This window comes from Sinohyriopsis cumingii, chromosome 9 (genome assembly GCF_028554795.1).
Source record: "Sinohyriopsis cumingii isolate HCF-2022 chromosome 9, ASM2855479v2, whole genome shotgun sequence".
Lineage (NCBI taxonomy): Eukaryota > Metazoa > Mollusca > Bivalvia > Unionida > Unionidae > Sinohyriopsis > Sinohyriopsis cumingii.
In genome coordinates this window covers 72,683,300-72,703,722 of record NC_142969.1, presented here as the reverse complement: position 1 = coordinate 72,703,722, position 20,423 = coordinate 72,683,300, and the positions used below count along the sequence as shown (strand labels likewise).

The 20,423-nt window shown below is 34.4% G+C and overlaps 1 protein-coding gene across 2 annotated transcripts in view; it reads left to right on the top strand.

The window, feature by feature from the left end:
- The window catches only part of LOC149792017 (neuronal acetylcholine receptor subunit alpha-10-like), a 51,978-nt gene that overhangs the window by 13,517 nt on the left and 18,038 nt on the right, over positions 1-20,423 (top strand). Inside the window, exons 2-4 of one of the 2 annotated variants that reach the window (XM_089970511.1) lie at positions 2,084-2,230; positions 10,592-10,752; positions 14,932-14,976. In XM_089970511.1, coding sequence (XP_089826637.1) covers positions 2,122-2,230; positions 10,592-10,752; positions 14,932-14,976 — 315 coding nt within the window. In that variant the 5' untranslated portion in view covers positions 2,084-2,121. The remainder of the gene's footprint in view (positions 1-2,083; positions 2,231-10,591; positions 10,753-14,931; positions 14,977-20,423) is intronic. The other variant, XM_089970512.1, reaches the window with a different exon arrangement.

The window sequence follows — 20,423 nt, the reverse complement described above, 5'->3', positions numbered from 1 at the left end:
TAAGTACTTTTACATTTCATACCATTCCAATCCTGTTTATATACTGACACAATATACTGACACAATATGCTGACACAACATGCTGACACAACATACTGACACAATATGCTGACACAACATGCTGAGACAATATACTGTCACAATATACTGACACAACATACTGACACAATATGCTGACACAACATGCTGACACAACATACTGACACAATATGCTGACACAACATGCTGAGACAATATACTGACACAATATATTGACACAATATACTGTCACAATATACTGACACAATATACTGACTCAACATACTGACACAACATACTGACACAACATACTGACACAATATACTGACACAATATATTGACACAATATACTGTCACAATATATTGGCACAATATACTGTCACAATATACTGACACAATATACTGACACAACATACTGACACAACATACTGACACAATATACTGACACAACATACGGACACAATATACTGACAACATACAGACACAACATACTGACACAATATACTGACACAGGTCCTTTAGAAGGGACGTATTGACAACTATTTTCGTATTAGATCTGTCTGAAGCTGATTTAATGATTCGTACTGAATTGTATAATGCTCTATAAAAGCTCCTAGTAGCAATCATTTCAAAATATTAATTAAATGGGAAAGATACATACATAGCATATATGCATGAATACATCTGGGTTTTGTACTCCGTTAACCACATACAAATTTATATTGTTGTGATCGACAGCTTTCCTCATTCCTCTGAGGTACACCTGGCAATAAGATTCAGAGACGGATTTAATGGCATATGTCGTAATTCTAACCCGTCTACTGCATCCAGTTCTTTGGTTTCCTCAAATAATCGATTGTCCGCCAGAACACAGCTGTTACAACCAGCCTAATTATTAATGTACCATAGGAATCAATGTTTTTGTCCATTTGGGAAAGGTCAGTGAAGAAAAATGGTTTTTTTTCCATTTGGGAAAGGTCAAAAAAGAAAACGCTTTTGTCCATTTGTGAAGGAAATAACGCAAGATATTGTTGTCCATATAGGAAGGGTCAATAACGCAAAGTGTTTTTGTCCATTTGGGAAGGGCAATAACGCGAGATACTTTTGTCCATTTTGGTAGGGTCAATAACGCAAAGGAATGTTGTGGGGGGGGGGGAGGGCTTAATAACGTAAAGTGAAACGCATTTGGTACATAAGCAAGTAATAACTCATCACCTTCTGCCATTGTGTTCATCCACACAAAACACTGTCCAACTGCTTTTTTCCTCCTTGGATGTAAATAAATACCAAATGAGAACCAGACAATAAAACTTTTCTTGAAGTCCACATTGATTCAAAGCCAGCTCTGTAATTGTCAGTGTCATCTAAAACCCAGGACTGCTTTTGCGATAGGACGGTAATTCATTTAAGCAGGCAACTTCTACCACACTACACTTTCGGATTTTTATCAGCAAACTGCGGATTCTTTTCTCGACTTGGTTGACGTGTGGTCAACTTTCCTTTAGATGATTTCTGCGTCAATTATATAGATTTATTTGATTGCAGCCTTTTCGGGGAATTTGTGTGAGTAAACGTAAATATCAAATCCTAAATCAAGTTTCAACCTTCTAACTGTTTATACATTACGTGTAGATCACACTGGATTGCATTTAAAAATACATGCTTTGTCACCCAACGAAGATATCAAAGTGTACTTGATGTTCTGGGATTGTATCAAGCAAAGGAATCCTTGCGAAGCGACTTTAAAAACATTAATTTTTCTATTTCGTAGACTTTTTCAACTGAAAAATGTTTTTATCCTATTTTCTTGTGAGTACACTGATATCACCGTTTAAGTTAAAATATATCGTATACGGAATCTTAATAACATCTATTTTAAGTGTTACACTGAGACATTATTATGTGTGTGTATATATATATATATATATATATATATATATATATATATATATATATATATATATATATATATATATATATATATATATATATATAGAGAGAGAGAGAGAGAGAGAGAGAGGCGAGAGAGATACAGCATCTTTATAATACTCTTTCATTTCATCAGAGACAAAGAAGAAACATGCGTGTTCAAAGAGATGATTGATGGATGGCGTTAGTGACGGAAAACTTATAATGGCTCCGGTCCACATGATTCTTATCTTCTCGCTGTTTGACTTCATTGTGTGCATTCCAAATGTTACAGATATGTACAGTAAGTATTACATAAAGTAGACAGACTTCAAGGATTTTGCTAATATTCCCATTATCTCCATTAAGTTTTTACATATTATGTTTAATCTGTAATTAGTAAGATGCATGTAATTTTCTGTTCACACATTGTAGTATGTATGACCGATATTGAACGTTAGCATCGACACATTATTAAAAACAAAATATGAATTAAGGACATAGATATCTTACAATAATTCAAACCATGAAGTCTCGTCTACAAAATATTCTGAAAAAATATATATTTCTTTTCTATTTTTGATACAATATATTTAAATGTCCACGTTTCATTAAATTGTAAAACTCTTAAGAATAAAACTATGATAACCTGTTCATAAATATTGGTTATATATTTACTACTTTTCAGAATTTGCATTGTTAGAAAACAAGTTTTTTATCCTTCGCATATACTGAATAAAGAAATATGTGAGCGAGATTGCCTCTATCTATGTTAGATTCAGCATATATAAAAAGAACAGATTACTGAGTACGGACTTATAAAGGGGATATAGAGATATCTGTATTATTTTTAAAGGCAATCGCTTAATATATATATATATATATATATATATATATATATATATATATATATATATATATATATATATATATATATATATATATATATATATATATATATATATATATGTGAAGAATACGGTGACTGACGGAGCTCGGAATGGCAAAATAGCCGTTCGTTATATATCTGTGAATGTTTTACCCATGAAAGAGCCAGACTTAGATCTTCATTTCTCACAAGCATGAAAACGATGCTATCATTTTCAGATTCCAAATTACCATACTCTCAGACGAGGCTTGAACTATTTTATCCTAAACGTTTTCCGGTTAAAGTAGCAGCGTCCTTAGCTATGGATGTCAACACTATCAGAAAATAAAGCTTTAACAGTGACTTCACTTAAGAAACCTTACGATGTATGTAGAATATATGAATGGTCTACATCAATTTTGCTTCAATAAAACAATAAGAACCAGTAATTCATATTTTGAAAATAGATAACATAGCCAATATGGTTGTCTGAAGAAAGAGAAAAAGATAACATAAGAAATCGAGTACCAAAAGATTACTGCACCCATTTGTCGAGGTTAATAATTGGTAACATTGGTGAATTTTCGGATTGAGGAATTTTAAATGATAAACACTATTATTAGCTCAAAACTGATCGGTATGTAACAAACGTATCATCGTCATAGTAATTCGAGTTTGATTATTAGATCAAGTATCATTGTCATCATCATAAATCCGGGTCATGATACGACATTTTCGGTCTCTTAATGATCCGGATTTTCTGATACTGCCTGTTCAACGTGCTTTAGCAATCAAAACAGCTCACTGTGATAATAACAAATAAGCAACGAATGATTCGTTCCCTGAAAAATTATTTCAGTAATACAGGAGAAGGATTAACTGACGTTTTGGTAAACAGGATAGATTCATTTAATATTCCGAGCTGCTATGTTCGCACTCAGACATTCACAACTCTCGCACCTAAGAGAACACGTTGGTAGCAAAATCTCCAAAATCCGTTGCTTTAACTTCACGTCACAAAACAGGTGCACATCTATATCAGACATTTTAATTCCCTAACTACGCTAACCGGCAAATGACATTGTTCTTCCCTTGCACCTCTTAAGAAGCAATAAATTACCTGTCAAAATATTGTGCTAAATTATCTCTCGTCAAGATACAGTTCAAAATTACCTCTCAAAATATAATGCTAAATTACCTCTTCTTAAGACAGAGCTCTAAACTACCTCTCAAAATATGCTGGTAAATTACCTCCCCTCAATATACAGTTCTAACTTAACTTTCAAAATAAAATTCTAAATTACCTCTCTTCAAGATACAGTTCTAAATTACCTCTCAAAATATATTGCTCAATTTCCCCTCCTCAAGATACAGTTCTAAATTACCTCTCAAAATATATTGCTAAATTACTTCTCCTCAAGATACAGTTCTAAATTACCTCTCAAAATATAATGTTATATTACCTCTCTTCTAGATGCAGTTCTAAACTACCTCTCAAAATATGATGTAAATTATCTCTCCTCAACAATCGTTTAAGGTACGTTAAAAATCGAAATCACACACACACCCACACACCTCTTACGATATCGTGCTAAATTACTTCTCAAGTTTTACCTGTCAATATAATAACACATTTCCTCTCAAGATATAGTGCTAAATTACCCTACTTATCCCATGATTAAATATGGTAAAATTGCTTAAAAATATCTGGGCAGACCTAACAAAGATAAACCCTCGAAAAAATTGCTTAGACATGAGACAATGTTGTGACCTAGTATAGCTACCTAGAAAGCCACATTGAAGTGAAAACTGACCTCAGCAATTCGAACCAGACCGTAATACAAGAGGCGACAAAATGGATACTGAAGGACAAAACTAAGACATAACATACTAATCCAAATAAAAGTGATACTGGAATCACATAGACTAACATCGAGAAATTATGGGTCACTGAATTTGTATGGGAAAAGATGAACGAGTTTTTTCCAGAAAAAAAAACGAGGTCATATTTTCACTTACAAATGCAATAACCTTTTATTGTATGCTCCTTTTGTTTAACTACCTAAGGCTTAATAATAAAATACATTATAAGAAACAATGTCATAACAGTAATCATGCGGTCATAGCTCTGTCCAGTGATTTTGTAACACAGTCGCGCGCTCAGCATCAGTTTCAGAAAGGATTGTCATTCTGGTCTACTTAAAGTTGAAATAGAGAGTCATATTGGGAAGGAATGCCCGTAGATTTATTCGTTCTATGTTGATAAATATGTTCATAAATGTAAGTATATTAATCATTATTCTTACTACCAACGAACGAAAACATGTTTATACCCTGACACTCGCATTTCGCTTTTGATGGGACCCCATCTATGACTTGTATCATACAGTTTCTTCTATCTCTACCCTAACATTATATCGAAATATGTACAAGGGGAAATTTGAAAAACAGCTGTTTTGTGACACTCCAATTACCCATTGAAAATAATACTTTTTCTTTGATTATTGTCTCTGAGGCTTTTAGTTACCTACCAAAACTTTGGGTTAAATGTTTTCTCGGATATAGCATTTTGACAAACTTTAAAACCGTACATCCCTATATTATGTGCAACAGCCCTTGGCCTCAATATGCTCTTCTATGCTACTTTTCTCGTGATAGTATTCGCCGTTATGTTTGTGAATAGATATGAATATCGTCCTAAATAACTGTTTAAATGATCAGAACCGTATTTTCAATTATTGCGTTTCTCCCGTTTGTTTTTGACTGCGAATATCACGTTCACTCGTTTTGCATGTTTGAAAGTTTCGTGTCTAACTCAATGGACTCGTCCACATCGTTACCTTTATCATCTATACTTTCCAATGGACGAAACAGCTGCTTTGTTTATTCACAAACAAATTTAATTAATTGCAAACTAAAGCATCTGCTACACGAGTGTACATGGTTTGTTTACAAAGTAGTTTCCTGACCGCTCCGGTGGCCTAGTGGTTAGAGCGTCCGCCTCGGAAGCGGGAGGTCATGGGTTCGAACCCAGGCCGAATCATACCAAAGACTTACAAAGATTATACTAACAGCTGCCTCGCTAGGCGCTCAGCATTAAGAGGTTAGTGTTAGGACTGGTCGGCCTGGTGTCAGGATAATATGATTGGGTGGGACGTCATGCTACGTGTCTGCAGCATGATGCCCCAGTGAAAGATATCGCTATAAACTGCCACATTGCATACATCGTAGCGATATAACTGAAATATTGTTAAAGCTACGTTAAAAATCCTAATCACACACACACACAAACACACACACACACACACACACAAAGTAGTTCCTAATACACTGTACTATCTTTAGGCACATGTCGATAACGTGCGTGCATTATGAAAGTGTTCAGTATCGTAAAATGCTGCATCATTCGGTAAGTGTTAAGTTAACGGAGACAAAAATGAGCATATAATAACTTAGAATATTGATGCAGTAGATCTCGATGCAAACAACTGTGTTAACAATGCCATCCAAAGTCACAAAACTCACGCCAACATACAACACATAAGTAATATATATTGTACCAAACCTATTTTATGCGTTATATATATTTATGTTATCGTTTATACCTTTGTTAGATTTTTTGAATTTTTGTTTGATTAAGGGCATTCGGTGCTCAGAAAATATTTCTCAAACAGGATAATTAGCCAATTACTGGGAGTGGACGTCACAATGTACAGTATTTAAGCGACACAATAGTAGTTTGGGTTAGTTTTGCGCAATGGCGTATCAATTTCGTTGCATAACGAATTCTGAAAATCTATTCAGTATAAGTCTTTTGTGATTTGAGATATGAATTATTACGTGTTTTAGGTGTTTAGGTCATGTTTTGTGGTATGTGGTAAGAAATACCCGTTCTTCGACTTAGAAAAACGTACTGATGTATCCTACGTACGTGAAGCTAGAAAAACCATGCCAAAAAATGTATGCATGTGGTATTTGCACGTTTAAAAACCATTCGCTTGACAAAGAATGATTCTTGGTGGCATAGTACCCGAAGCCAGCCTGGAGAAGGCTTAAGCACACCATACTGAATCTAACATAATACACATCTCAAGCGCAGAAGACGAATTTCATTAAAGTTATTTTAAATTTATTGGTTATGGAAATAATCTATAGATGTGAAAAAGACAAAGAAGATAATATGCAGATATACAAATCTTCCATCTTCCAACCCGGGGTTGCAATCATCTCACATGCCTGATAGCTTCGTCATAGCTGGAGTCCGAAGGTGCGCAAGAGCCTACACCTCCCACAACCCAACCCACACACCCAGAAAAGAAGAAAAGTAAAAGTGGCGAATAAAAGTATTAACGTAAGTGGTAAACAAAAATGGCGCATTCTACTAAAACTTTTATTTTTCAATTCCTCTTCTCAGGAATAGTACGTTTTAGATGCAATATTATAGTGCGAAAGTCTGGTTTCCATGGAAACTACTTGAGCTTGATGGATTCTTTATGTTGGTTTTGCCAAAAATCTCTTCGTACGTACAATATTCTAAGGTTTCCGACCACTTTTGTCCCAGTGTATCCGTTTACTTCCAGCTCATTGGAAGACAATGTGCCTAGTGCCTGTTTCAGATTATTAGAGTATTCTAAACCCTGCTTTAAATTTTGCAATATTGTTCCAAATGAAATGACCATAAGCTTTGTTTTATTCTAATCCAAAAGGAAATAAAATCTGTAATCAAAAAAATACACAAATATAAATAATGTACTACTGCTACGGGCAGCGTAATATGCAACGATTTTGATCACAAATCAAATGTTAACGTTTCTTTCACCGGCATTCAAACATGTTACGATTAACAACGTGTTTTTGTTTTTGTAGGCCTGGTTTCAATCTAAAACAAGTAGAAAAATATCACTTTGCTTTGCGTGATGCAGAAAGCCACGAGTTTATACAATCATGTCGATTCAGAATATTGCAAGTCAAGAAAAATGTTTGGAAATAAGCACAATCGTTATTTACGAAATATAAATTGTATCGTGCACCGTGATGTACATAACGCATTTATATAGCTGCAGGGTTTGTATCTAATTAGATATCTAATTAGAGAAGAAAGCAATTAGGAGAAATGGTACCAGTATTACTGGTGTGTGGAATATTTAATCTTACGTCTGCAAATCATCGTGGTCTGTACATTTTCTATCCTAACATGCTTTAAGCTCTCGCCATTGTTAATATCGTTTTTAGTTAGCATCGTATACAAATGTCTTTAGTTACAATAGCAAATAAATTATGCCAAAAGAAGAATAAATATCCGTCGATTGAATCACAAGTACGTTAGATTTGTCAATCTGTCTTTCTGTTGAATATTCTTGATTTCGTTGTCAACTTGAAATTAAGGTAATTATATGGCTGAATTTTCATCTCGTTGATAATTATGCATATTAACAGTCAATGGTATTGTTTATTCAATCATAATGATAATTATGCGTGTTTACAGTCCAGGGTACTGTAGATTAAATCATAATGATAATTATGCGTGTTTACAGTCCAGGGTACTGTAGATTAAATCATAATGATAATTATGCGTGTTTACAGTCCAGGATATTGTAGATTGAATCTCAATTATCACTATGTACATTTACCGTCCGGTGTATTGTAGATTAAATGTCAGTAATCATTATGTACATTTACCGTCCGGTGTATTGTAGATTAAATCATAATTATCACTATGTACATTTACCGTCCGGTGTATTGTAGATTAAATCTCAATTATCACTATGTACATTTACCGTCCGGTGTATTGTAGATTAAATGTCAGTAATCATTATGTACATTTACCGTCCGGTGTATTGTAGATTAAATCATAATTATCACTATGTACATTTACCGTCCGGTGTATTGTAGATTAAATCTCAATTATCACTATGTACATTTACCGTCCGGTGTATTGTAGATTAAATGTCAGTAATCATTATGTACATTTACCGTCCGGTGTATTGTAGATTAAATCATAATTATCACTATGTACATTTACCGTCCGGTGTATTGTAGATTAAATCTCAATTATCACTATGGACATTTACCGTCCAAAGTATTGTAGATTAAATGTCAGTAATCATTATGTACATTTACCGTCTGATGTATTGTAGATTAAATGTCAGTAATCATTATGTACATTTACCGTCCGGTGTATTGTAGATTAAATCATAATTATCACTATGTACATTTACCGTCCGGTGTATTGTAGATTAAATGTCAGTAATCATTATGTACATTTACCGTCCGGTGTATTGTAGATTAAATCATAATTATCACTATGTACATTTACCGTCCGGTGTATTGTAGATTAAATGTCAATAATCTTTATGTACATTTACTGTCTGGTGTATTGTAGATTAAATCATAATTATCACTATGTACATTTACCGTCCGGTATATTGTAGATTAAATGTCAATACTCATTATGTACATTTACCGTCCGGTGTATTGTAGATTAAATCATAATTATCACTATGTACATTTACCGTCCGGTGTATTGTAGATTAAATGTCAATAATCTTTATGTACATTTACCGTCCGGTGTATTGTAGATTAAATCATAATTATCACTATGTACATTTACCGTCCGGTATATTGTAGATTAAATGTCAATACTCATTATGTACATTTACCGTCCGGTGTATTGTAGATTAAATCATAATTATCACTATGTACATTTACCGTCCGGTGTATTGTAGATTAAATGTCAATAATCTTTATGTACATTTACTGTCTGGTGTATTGTAGATTAAATCATAATTATCACTATGTACATTTACCGTCCGGTATATTGTAGATTAAATGTCAATACTCATTATGTACATTTACCGTCCGGTGTATTGTAGATTAAATCATAATTATCACTATGTACATTTACCGTCCGGTGTATTGTAGATTAAATGTCAATAATCTTTATGTACATTTACTGTCTGGTGTATTGTAGATTAAATCGCAATGCTCACTGTGCGTTTTTGCAGTTAAGTGTATTACACACAAACACACACATATGAAGACACACACACACACACACACACACATATTTGTGATCTGAAATATAATGTTAATAATTAAACATTAGATGGTGTGTGTGTGTGTGTGTGTGTATGTGTGTGTGTATGTGTGTGTGTGTGTGGATGTGTGTACCTGTCTTATTTGTATCACTACTAGCATCTGACAAATATTTAGCGAGCAACAATGTTATAACAAGTTTAATGATATCAGTGATGAGACTCTGCATGTAGACACTTGGCTATAGTTAATTAGATGTTCCATTCCTGTCAATTACCATGTATGTACTTGGTTGTAGTTAATTAGATGTTCCATTCCTGTCAATTACCCTTTATGTACATGGCTATAGTTAATTAGATGTTCCATTCATGTCAGTTACCCTGTATTTACTTGGTTGTAGTTAATTAGATGTTCCATTCCTGTCAATTACCCTGTATCTACTTGGTTGTAGTTAATCGGATGTTCCATTCCTGTCAATTACCCTGTATGTATATGGTTGTAGTTAATTATATGTTCCATTCCTGTCAATTACCCTGTATGTACTTGGTTGAAGTTAATCAGATGTTCCATTCCTGTCAATTAAGTACCATTTCTCTTTCTTTGTAACTGGATATTGATTTAATTTTGATACATTATCCTGAATAAATAACTTGAATTATTCTCTGGTTTAACAGGACATTCATGCAATCGTACACGTATAGGTGGTTAGGTAGATAAATAGCTACGTAAATAATATAAAAATAATATTGTGATCTACATCAGATATTGAAGCACCCTCCTTGTTGCGGGCCAGAGTCCCAGATGAACAGCGGTTATATGAGGAACTGATGAACGGGTACGAGAAATCTGTGCGTCCTGTTCACAACGCCACTTCCGTTCTGCTAGTGCGCTTCGGACTCCGTCTTAATCAGATCGTGGACTTGGTGTGTATGAGACTCTTTTTCAACTTTCAATAGGGCAAACAATAGCTATAGGTTTTTGATTTATGCCAGATCGAATGGTAGTAATGGAATTGTGACGATGAATCTGTCAAATGATACATATATTGGACTACTGGACTGCTCTGATTAGGAAACAGACAATGCAAATCAAATTCAAATATAAAACAACATGTATGTTTCCATTTATAAAACATGTATATTTCCATAACGTTTTCATATATAAAACATCATGAATGTTTCCATTTATAAAACATCTATGTTTCCATACCGTTTTCATATATTAAACATTATGTATGGTTCTAAAAAGTTTACATATCGAAATGAAAAACAGTATGCATGTTTCCAGAGAGTTTTATCTACACATCATGAAGCTTGTTTCTGTAATTCTTTCATATACAAAACATCATGCATATTTCCATAAAACTGTTGTATACAAAACATCATCATGCATGCTTCTATAACGATTACTCACCAAAAGATGTATGTTTCCATAACCTTTACTCATACAAAAAACATCATGCATGTTTCCATAACAATTATTCATACAAAACATCATGCATTTTCCATAACGTTTACTCATACAAAACTACATGCATATTTCCATGACGATTACTCACATAAAACTTCATGCACGCTTCCATAACTTTTACTCATACAAAATATCATGCATATTTCCATAACGTTTACTCATACAAAACATCATGAATGTGTTTACAAGGATTACTCACACAAATCATATATGCATGTTTCCATAACGTTTACTCATACAAAACATCATGAATGTGTTTACAACGATTACTCACACAAAATATCAAGCATGTTTCCATATAATTTTCATATACCAAACATCATGCATATTTTCCATAAAGTTTTCATATACAAAACATCACGCATGTTTCCATATAGTTTTGTGTATCCGATATTATTTGTCTGTGGTGTAAAATCCTGCTGAAAACACAAATGAGCAAAAAACAACAACATCCTTGTCATTTCGAGTTACATACGATGCTAGACAGTTGTATTGTCAGGTCGTGAACGTAATCATATTTATAAATATTTTTCTACAGATTGTAACAGAGTTATACTGACATCAGAACACAGTTGTACGGCCCAGATAACACACATACAAAGTGTACGGCTCAGATAACACATATACAAAGTGTACGGCTCAGATAACACACATACAAGTTGTACGGCTCAGATAACACACATACAAAGTGTACAGCTCAGATAACACACATAAGCAGAGTGTTTACTGCTGATCTTGGGGGTGTTACTTGATTGCAATTATTGTCCGAATAATTGCAATGGCAGTAGCTGGTACAGGAAAGTAACGTTTTCATTGGTCAGAATGTAACCACGTGATCAAAATGAATTGCGTTCATTTCTGTATGAACTGTAAGGAGAACTACTTTTCCACTTCTATAAATAGAGTCACGTGTACAGCATAAGATAAACACTGCCAGTGAAGGCAGACACGAAGTAAGCATTAAAGAAAAACAACATTCTTAAATATTTTTTTTATAAAAAAATTTAATAAATTTGGCTTGCATTGGTTGAAGGACTGGTATTATGATGACCTTATTACGATCAAGCAGGACAATCCCAAGTGTTATATATAGCTACGTAACAGAAAAACCCCAAACATGTATTACTACGCTCAATTAAGATTTCTATTTTTTAGTGATGCAAACAAAATAACATAACTAATAATTGAAATTTCAATTATAAGAGTTTAACGTTGTTTTTTCTGAGTTTATCGTGGTATAAACTGTCAGTTGCTAACTCACACAGCTTACATAACGCCCTTCGGGCGTTATTTGCTGTGTGAAGCGGCAACTGACAGTTTATACTATGATAAACTCAGAAAAAACAACGTTAAACTCAAACGTGTTACTTTCAAGCGGTCTTTTGGTTTTTGAGTTACTGCCCATTTATAAACCATCAAATCCCTTTATTACGATTATAGGGCTATCGTTGTAAAGTGCCTGAAGGCGGAAAGCTAATATAAAATGGCCGGCTTCCCATGATTATGGATCTGAACGCGTCCTTTGTTGGCGTGGTACCTCATTAATTAGCGTAGTGGACTCCTATATAAGGAGTCCACGGTTCGATTTCCAGACCAAGCTGGGTAAGGTGCTGCAATGTGTCATTAGGATAGACACTTTAGACCGTTGTCTAGTTAAGACTAACTGAAGCCACTACACAAAGTACGTTGAAGGGAACTTAGTCCATCCAAACCTGAAATGTGTGTCGCTGATGCACACCAATATTTGCTTTTGATTGGTTATTTAGCAAAGGTTATAATCTGATACAGTGACTGACAAAACAAACTTAATGCCTAATACATGGATCGACCAACACCGCCATCGTATCGGTATAACGTTGACTATTGCACGTTACAGTATCTCACTGACCACTACAATCGCTGACTGGGTATGAGTCTAATATAACTGCGACCAGAATGCAAGTGTGTTGCCTAGCTGGCCACAGCCGCACCAACACATTCATGATTGCCACTATATAACATAAACTACATGAACTAGTAATAAGATCATCCTTGATGTCTGCTGCTGTTTCAGTATTTTATGAATGGATTTAACATTCCATTACGTGTCTGTTATAATAATGACAATGTTTCTATGTTAATGAGTAAATGTCGCTATCTCTGCTCTGGAAATCCACCCAGTACATATTAATTGTAATTAGCATAAATGGGGATAATTAAGTCCTGGGGCTAATTAAGTCCGTACACAAGGTCAGCCATCCGTTGATGGGTCTTTTTCCAATATGTCTATAAGAAACAAAGAACCAAAGAACACCAAAATACCTTCCAGCTGCTTGACACATTAAAATCAGATTGTAAGGTACGGCACCTAACCTTTCTTACCCTACCTGCCACTTTGCACCTCGAGTTCTGACTGTCTGAACTGTTTCAGTTTCTTTGGTTTTAATTTTCTGTTTTCTATGTTAAACCCCTAATCCGATTCGTAATCCTAATCCGATTTGTAATCCTAATCCGGTTTGTACTGACTGAATCAAATAGTATTCTACAGTGTATCGATTAAAATCGCAAAATCTTACATCAGGTATTGTTGATGGAGTTCTCTCTTCTATTTATAAGAGTTTTATGGCAAAGTATACGACTAAGATCTAGAGTATTGCATCCTGCTTGGAATTTACCTGAGTATCTATTTCAAATTATTTATCATTCGTGAGAGTATCTGCTGACTGCATCCGTCATTAGTAGTCAGGCTCAGTAGTGACGTCATTCAAACGTTACTTGCTTAGGACGAAACCCAGGTACAAAATCAATAACAAAATCTGATGTAGTCGAGTAACACAATACACAATGACACAGCGGAAACAAAGAAAATATTGATGAGGAATACACGATATAAACGCAGATAGTATGACCTGTCTAAGTACAATGGTGGTGGATTTCTTTTCTGTAGTCAACGTCAATTAATAAAGTAAAGTAATATATGTTCTATATTTAATCTCCACCAGCTGCTGTAGCGGTGCGGTCGGCTTTCGTTAATAAGTCTATTTTCAGTGATATTACATGTGTACCGTATTATTCAGTTATACGACTAAAGTTCATTATGTAGATTTTGCATCTACGCAGACGATGTTAATTATTTTACTCCATGGTCTAGTAAACGTTTTGTAATATGTAATATTCAGATAGTGTGTGCAATAACACAATTAAAAAGAAAGGAGAAAGGCTTGTTTGACCATAGGGAATAGATAATGTTAATCTATCTAATCTTATCTCAAATATGCTTCGGTAATAAGCTCTAACAAATGCTGCCGAGTCATTTTATTTTAGTTGTTTGCATAGTTGGACTTAATTTTATACCATCATGCACAGGTCTTTAGAATCATATTTCTTGAAATTGGCACGGAACAATATGCGTCGTTCGAAAACCATATAAATTTGCCACTCTCGAAACGAACGGTGGCGCATGAATACTGTAAGGTTGGGAATACTGTACCAAAATATATCTGCTGCTAGCACCAAAAAAGGTTTGTTCCTTGAAAAGAGATTGTTTTGATTCGGTCGAGGACTGGAATATGAGATTTAATAATGGATTTAGTATTAGTAAGGAACAATGAGTACTTGACATTTAATTAGTTCCTTTATTTTTTTGTTTTCAGGACGAGCGACATCAAGTCTTGACAACCAACGTCTTTATCGATCAGGTACGTTATGGTACTCGAAGTTCCATGGCAATTGTCATTCATCCAAATGAAGCTATCAATGCTAACTTTACTTGTAGTTAGCTGTCTTTGACACGCTGACAAAGATATAATGAATAAAGAGAAAACAATCAATTGATTAAAAAGATATGACTCCCATTTCAAATACAGACCATAAAGTATTGAACGCTTCTTTCCTACAAACACCCAGCATGTAGCTTGATCCTCAAACTATTGGTTTGTCATCAGAATTTTTTTATAACTCCTAGCAAGTGTAAAGGTCTTCATTTTCTTAATGCTTCTATCTTAACTAATACGATATCTTGTTATTTGGCAGTCTCGAAAGCACCTATCAGGACACACCTGTATTACAATAATAATCACGACACACCTGTATTACAATAATAATCACGACACACCTGTATTACAATAGTAATTACGACATACACCTGCAAGAAGACAGCAAAAACCTTTTTCACATGTTGTTTGCGCACAAAAAGTTTAATAAAAAAATCTTCAACGTGATCTGCATTGATAACCCATCTAGGTAAAGGGAGTGCATGAAAACTCCCTTCCCCATTTACCCTGTTGCATGTAGTCGTTAAACTAACGCTGACGTGCACCAGTTTGACTTCATTAATAAGTGTACATCATCAGGGTTTGTATATTAAAGACACGGCAACCAACTTTTTTATGTGATGATATGGAATTCTTCAGAAAGCACGGGCATATATATTTTAATGATTGTGCGGCATCCGTGCCTATAAAAAAAAATGACCATTGCGTATAGATTATGCACGATGAAAGAGGCGGGAAAACTAGGTCACTGTGATTTACTTTTGATAATATGGTGTGGCACTTCTCAGAGTGTATGTAATAAAGTGTGTACTGAAAATGACAGATATATATATATATATATATATATATATATATATATATATATATATATATATATATATATATATATATATATATATATATTAACGACAATTACACCACCGACTATAAAATAAGGGTTTGGTCTCTTCTAAACTTAATGTAGAAGAGATAATGCCCGTTTTATTTTCACTACATATGGTGGAAACAGTGATATCATAAATCTGTTAAAGACGTGGAAAATTTCAGAGAATAGTTTCCTTAAAGTTTGTACTCTATAGTTTATAAGAAAGAACAAATACAATGATTTTTTTTAACGCTTTTACTTTAAAAAAAATATACTTTTTATTTTGATTGACAAAACCGGTTGCACGCGCTCAACAGCAAAATGACGTCTTTCGATTTCCGTCCAGTATAAGGCCATAAAAATACCTGTATTTCCTATTGCACTGGTTTTAAAATTAATTAGTTAGGTATGTATGTGTGTATTATACTAGATATAATTTACTAATCGCTTCGTGTACTGTGCTAAACCGGATCAATTAGATTAACGAGTCAAATTTCGTGAACTGTTTGTAAAAATTGTTGGTTTTTTTTTTTTTGGTTTTTTTTTGTAAACATCATATGCATTATAATGATTAGTATGCATAATGTACTAAGCGCTTCAAGTTCTTACCTATACCGGCTCAGTTAGATGTACAAATCAATTTTAGTTTATTTATTTTTTTAAATTGTTTACAAATTTTATTTTGTGCTTTTTTAAAATTTCTTATTAGTGCATATAATATACTAAGCGCCCCCAATACTATGCTAAACAGGTTAAATTAAATGCACAAATCAATTTCGTTTCTATTGTTATTAGTTTATTAATATTTCGTTTTTACACTGTGGAAAAAGTGCTAATCTTGGCACTAAAAAATATATATATATTTGGGGTCAAATAGAGAGTTGTACTGTCGTGAGGATATTATTTGATAGCTATATGATTGTGAGAAAGCAATCTCAGTCTTCCTTTTTGCACGATGCAGGCAGAGACCAATATTATATTTCACAGCTCAGTGGGACAATTATTGATCTTGCATACTGCTATGCTGGATTTATGTTATGCATGTAAAGCGGACGAAATGACATTCCATTTAATATAGAGTTTATGAAACCATTTTTACCACTACTTTCTGTAACTCACAATGAATTGATTAATGAGAAGAAAATACATCGATATATTTTGAGAAAGTATAACCCTTTTCACTCATTATTTGCTTAATGTTCTGTTATGTCCTGTGTCGCGCAATTTAAGACAAATCTGGCAATTACAGTAGATATATTGCTTTAATGAGATGGAGATGTTATACATCTGCTGATAAATCTAAAATGAGATTAGATTATATTCAAATGCTTTTAGAAATGACTTTAATGAGATTAAATAACATGCACATGTTTTTGGAGAAACCTAAAATGAGATCAGATTAACGCAACGTTTGATCCGGTCATTGTTTCGTAAGACACTAAACATTTAATATATGATTTCTAGTTTCCTAACGTTTCACCTCCTTTCACGGGGACCCCCACCTTTCTTCTGATAGAGATGCAACATCTCCTTCCACGAGATCCCCTACCATTCTTATTTTAAAGATCCCACTTCCATTTTCACTGGTATCCTAACCTTTCTTCTGATTGAGATACCACGTGAACAAAATAAAACGATCAAACGCAATTACTATTAGCTTCTGATAGATTCTTTTTTCTTTAATTTTCTTCATTTTTTAAATTGCATATCTATCAAATTTCTCTGAGAGAAATTAACTGTTACTTCTGAATCCTTCTGTGGGATAAGATGGAATAAATGAAATAAAAATAACAGGCTTTCAAAAGCACCTCCTGTTAATGTCCTTTTGATCACTCGTAGCAAGCACGTGTCTTTTACTGCACTTTCAGTTCAACTGTTCTTGTGAAAAGATCATATGGCATCGTAGGAAAACTGTTTGGTTATTTGTAACAGCTTTCACATCAAATGTATTACAATAGAAATTTAAAGTAGAAATATCCAACATAAGAGTTTGAAAATAATGGTATATTGATTTTTAATTGAATGTTGTGTGCGTTGAAATTTGTTAGCCAGGCTCCTGCCTACAGGTTACACTGTACGAAAGAAAATGTTATTGATTTTTCAACTTGAATCTATGAGACAGTGAGAGATATATATATGGGCAGAGTAATTCAATACGACGCCATAAGATCACGTGATTGTCTAATGCTTTAGACTATCTAAATTCCGAAGACAAGGGGCTCTCTAATCGCACCCAAATTACGCCAGTTAGAGACAATATAAATGTGATTTCCAGTATGACTAAACAACTGTCAATATATCCTTTGATGGATCGATTCGATGGAATCTTTGCCTGTATACAAAAATCACATATTCACACACAAGGGTAAACTTAAATACCTGCAGTTGTGTTTGTGCTTCGCAACTCACTCACTCTTGTAACTGAGTTTTAGCGGCTCGAGGTCGAACTGTTCACATTATTTTGTTGATGATGACATAGAGAGTAAGCTATAGTTCCTTGTCATGTGTCTCCTAAAATCCAGGCAATATAAAGAGGCCATTGGGCACCATTATTATATAGTTCTAATTTATAATAAGCTTGTATTTTTATATAAAAAAACAACAAAGGGAAATAGGTTCATCTTACATTTCTGAGCAATCCTTCGCGATTCGTAAGTGTGCGAATAAGGTTTGGTAACTTCCCCTGCAAATGTTCAATGACGAGATTTCAAACCGAGTATTATTATTGGAAGGGAAGGTTTTCTAAATGTACATAGAGGTATTACAATTTGAACCAGCCCGTGCGTATTGGGTTGTTATATAGAAACTGTCATGTCCAAGAATAGAAAGGTCCCCATATATCCCAGATGGGTGTTTTAATGGAAAATCTGGGTAGTGTTCAGGGGCAGAAGTTTCGACCGCTGGGCAACATCTAAACTGAACTCATATCACCATTATGCCCCCCCCCCCCCTTAATCTATTGTACGCACAAAGATGAATTAAGAAATTTAACTGTCTCATAATAAAGAAACTACTGAGATCCCTTTTCTAAAGTCACATATACGCTTATTCAGAATGATAATGAAAATTTATATAACAACCTATAGCAACCCCTAGATGTGTCCTTATCTCTGGGGATAGACCCTAGTGTCATTGATTTTAGGAGGGTGGGTGGAAAAAATGGAGAGCGCAGGAATGTGCAATGTACAAACACTTTTGATAATCCCACCTTATATTTAACTTTCCATTTGCAAGGAAAAAAATTAATATTACATTGAAGGTACGCATTTTAATTTGTATTTTATATATGGTAATTTTGCCTTTTGGCCTCATACCACACTTGTTTTTCTTGTTTTATGTTTAGGCCGTCAGCAGCATGTTACCTTCGGTGATAGACCTATATCGCATTTGCTACAGATGATTCCACTTTAGTCCATTAAATCTTATACGGTTGTATCGGAGGTTGACTGACACGATTTTTGTATTACTAATGTAAACAAACTCACGTACAGGAACTAATGAACAAGCGTCTGCATGACCCATAAAACGGATATATTTTATGTCATGCTTATTTCATTAAACAAGTAAATGCAACTTTTGTATAACGTTTGAAGTCGATTCTTTCATAGGGGGTGAGATCGGTCGTTTGTGCTGGCATCAAATCTGAATGGCTTGATACGCCATCTGTGTCCTCCTCATTGTCTTTTGACTCGCTCCATACCAGCGACATTATTTGTCGGGTTGTATTGGCTTATGTTACTCATCTGTTGACAGGTGGCGAAGGGCAACTTCTTCCAGAAACCATATAACAGGATGTATCAACATTTCTCCAAATGTATGAATTTATGTACTTTGTATAGCCAGAAGGTTTTTCAAATTAGGGCTAATTATTAACAATGAATTTATGTACTTTGTATAGCCAGAAGGTTTTTCAAATTAGGGCTAACTATTAACAATGATTAATAATAGTTTTTGTCTCACCTCCAAGAAGTAGAACTATTTTTCTGTTAGTAAGCTATTACACTACCCCCTACCACCCCATCCCCACCCCTGCCATCGGCACAGATAAAAGGCATGCACATATGTTCACCCTCACCGAATTTCAACCCGTCTTTCTCCCTACGTCCCAGACCACCTTTTTAAATGGGAATCATATCATCTAACCTATGTTATTACCATAATCGAAAACCGCTCCGGTGGCATAGTGGCTAGAGCGTCCGCCTTGGATACAGTTGGTCGTGGGTTAGATCCCCCGGCCGAGTCTAGCAAAGACTTACAAAAGTCGTGCTAACAGCTATCTCGCATGGCTCTCAGCATTACGAGGTTAGTGTTAGGACTGTTAGGCCTGATGTTGGTATAATGTGACTGGGTGGGACATCATGCTACATGTCTGCGGCATGATGTCCCAGTGCTAGACATCACGATAAGCTGCAAACTGCAGCCGTCGTATCGATATGACTGAAAAATTGTTAAAGCTACGTTGAAATTTCAAATCACACACACACACTCATTACTATAATCGCTAATT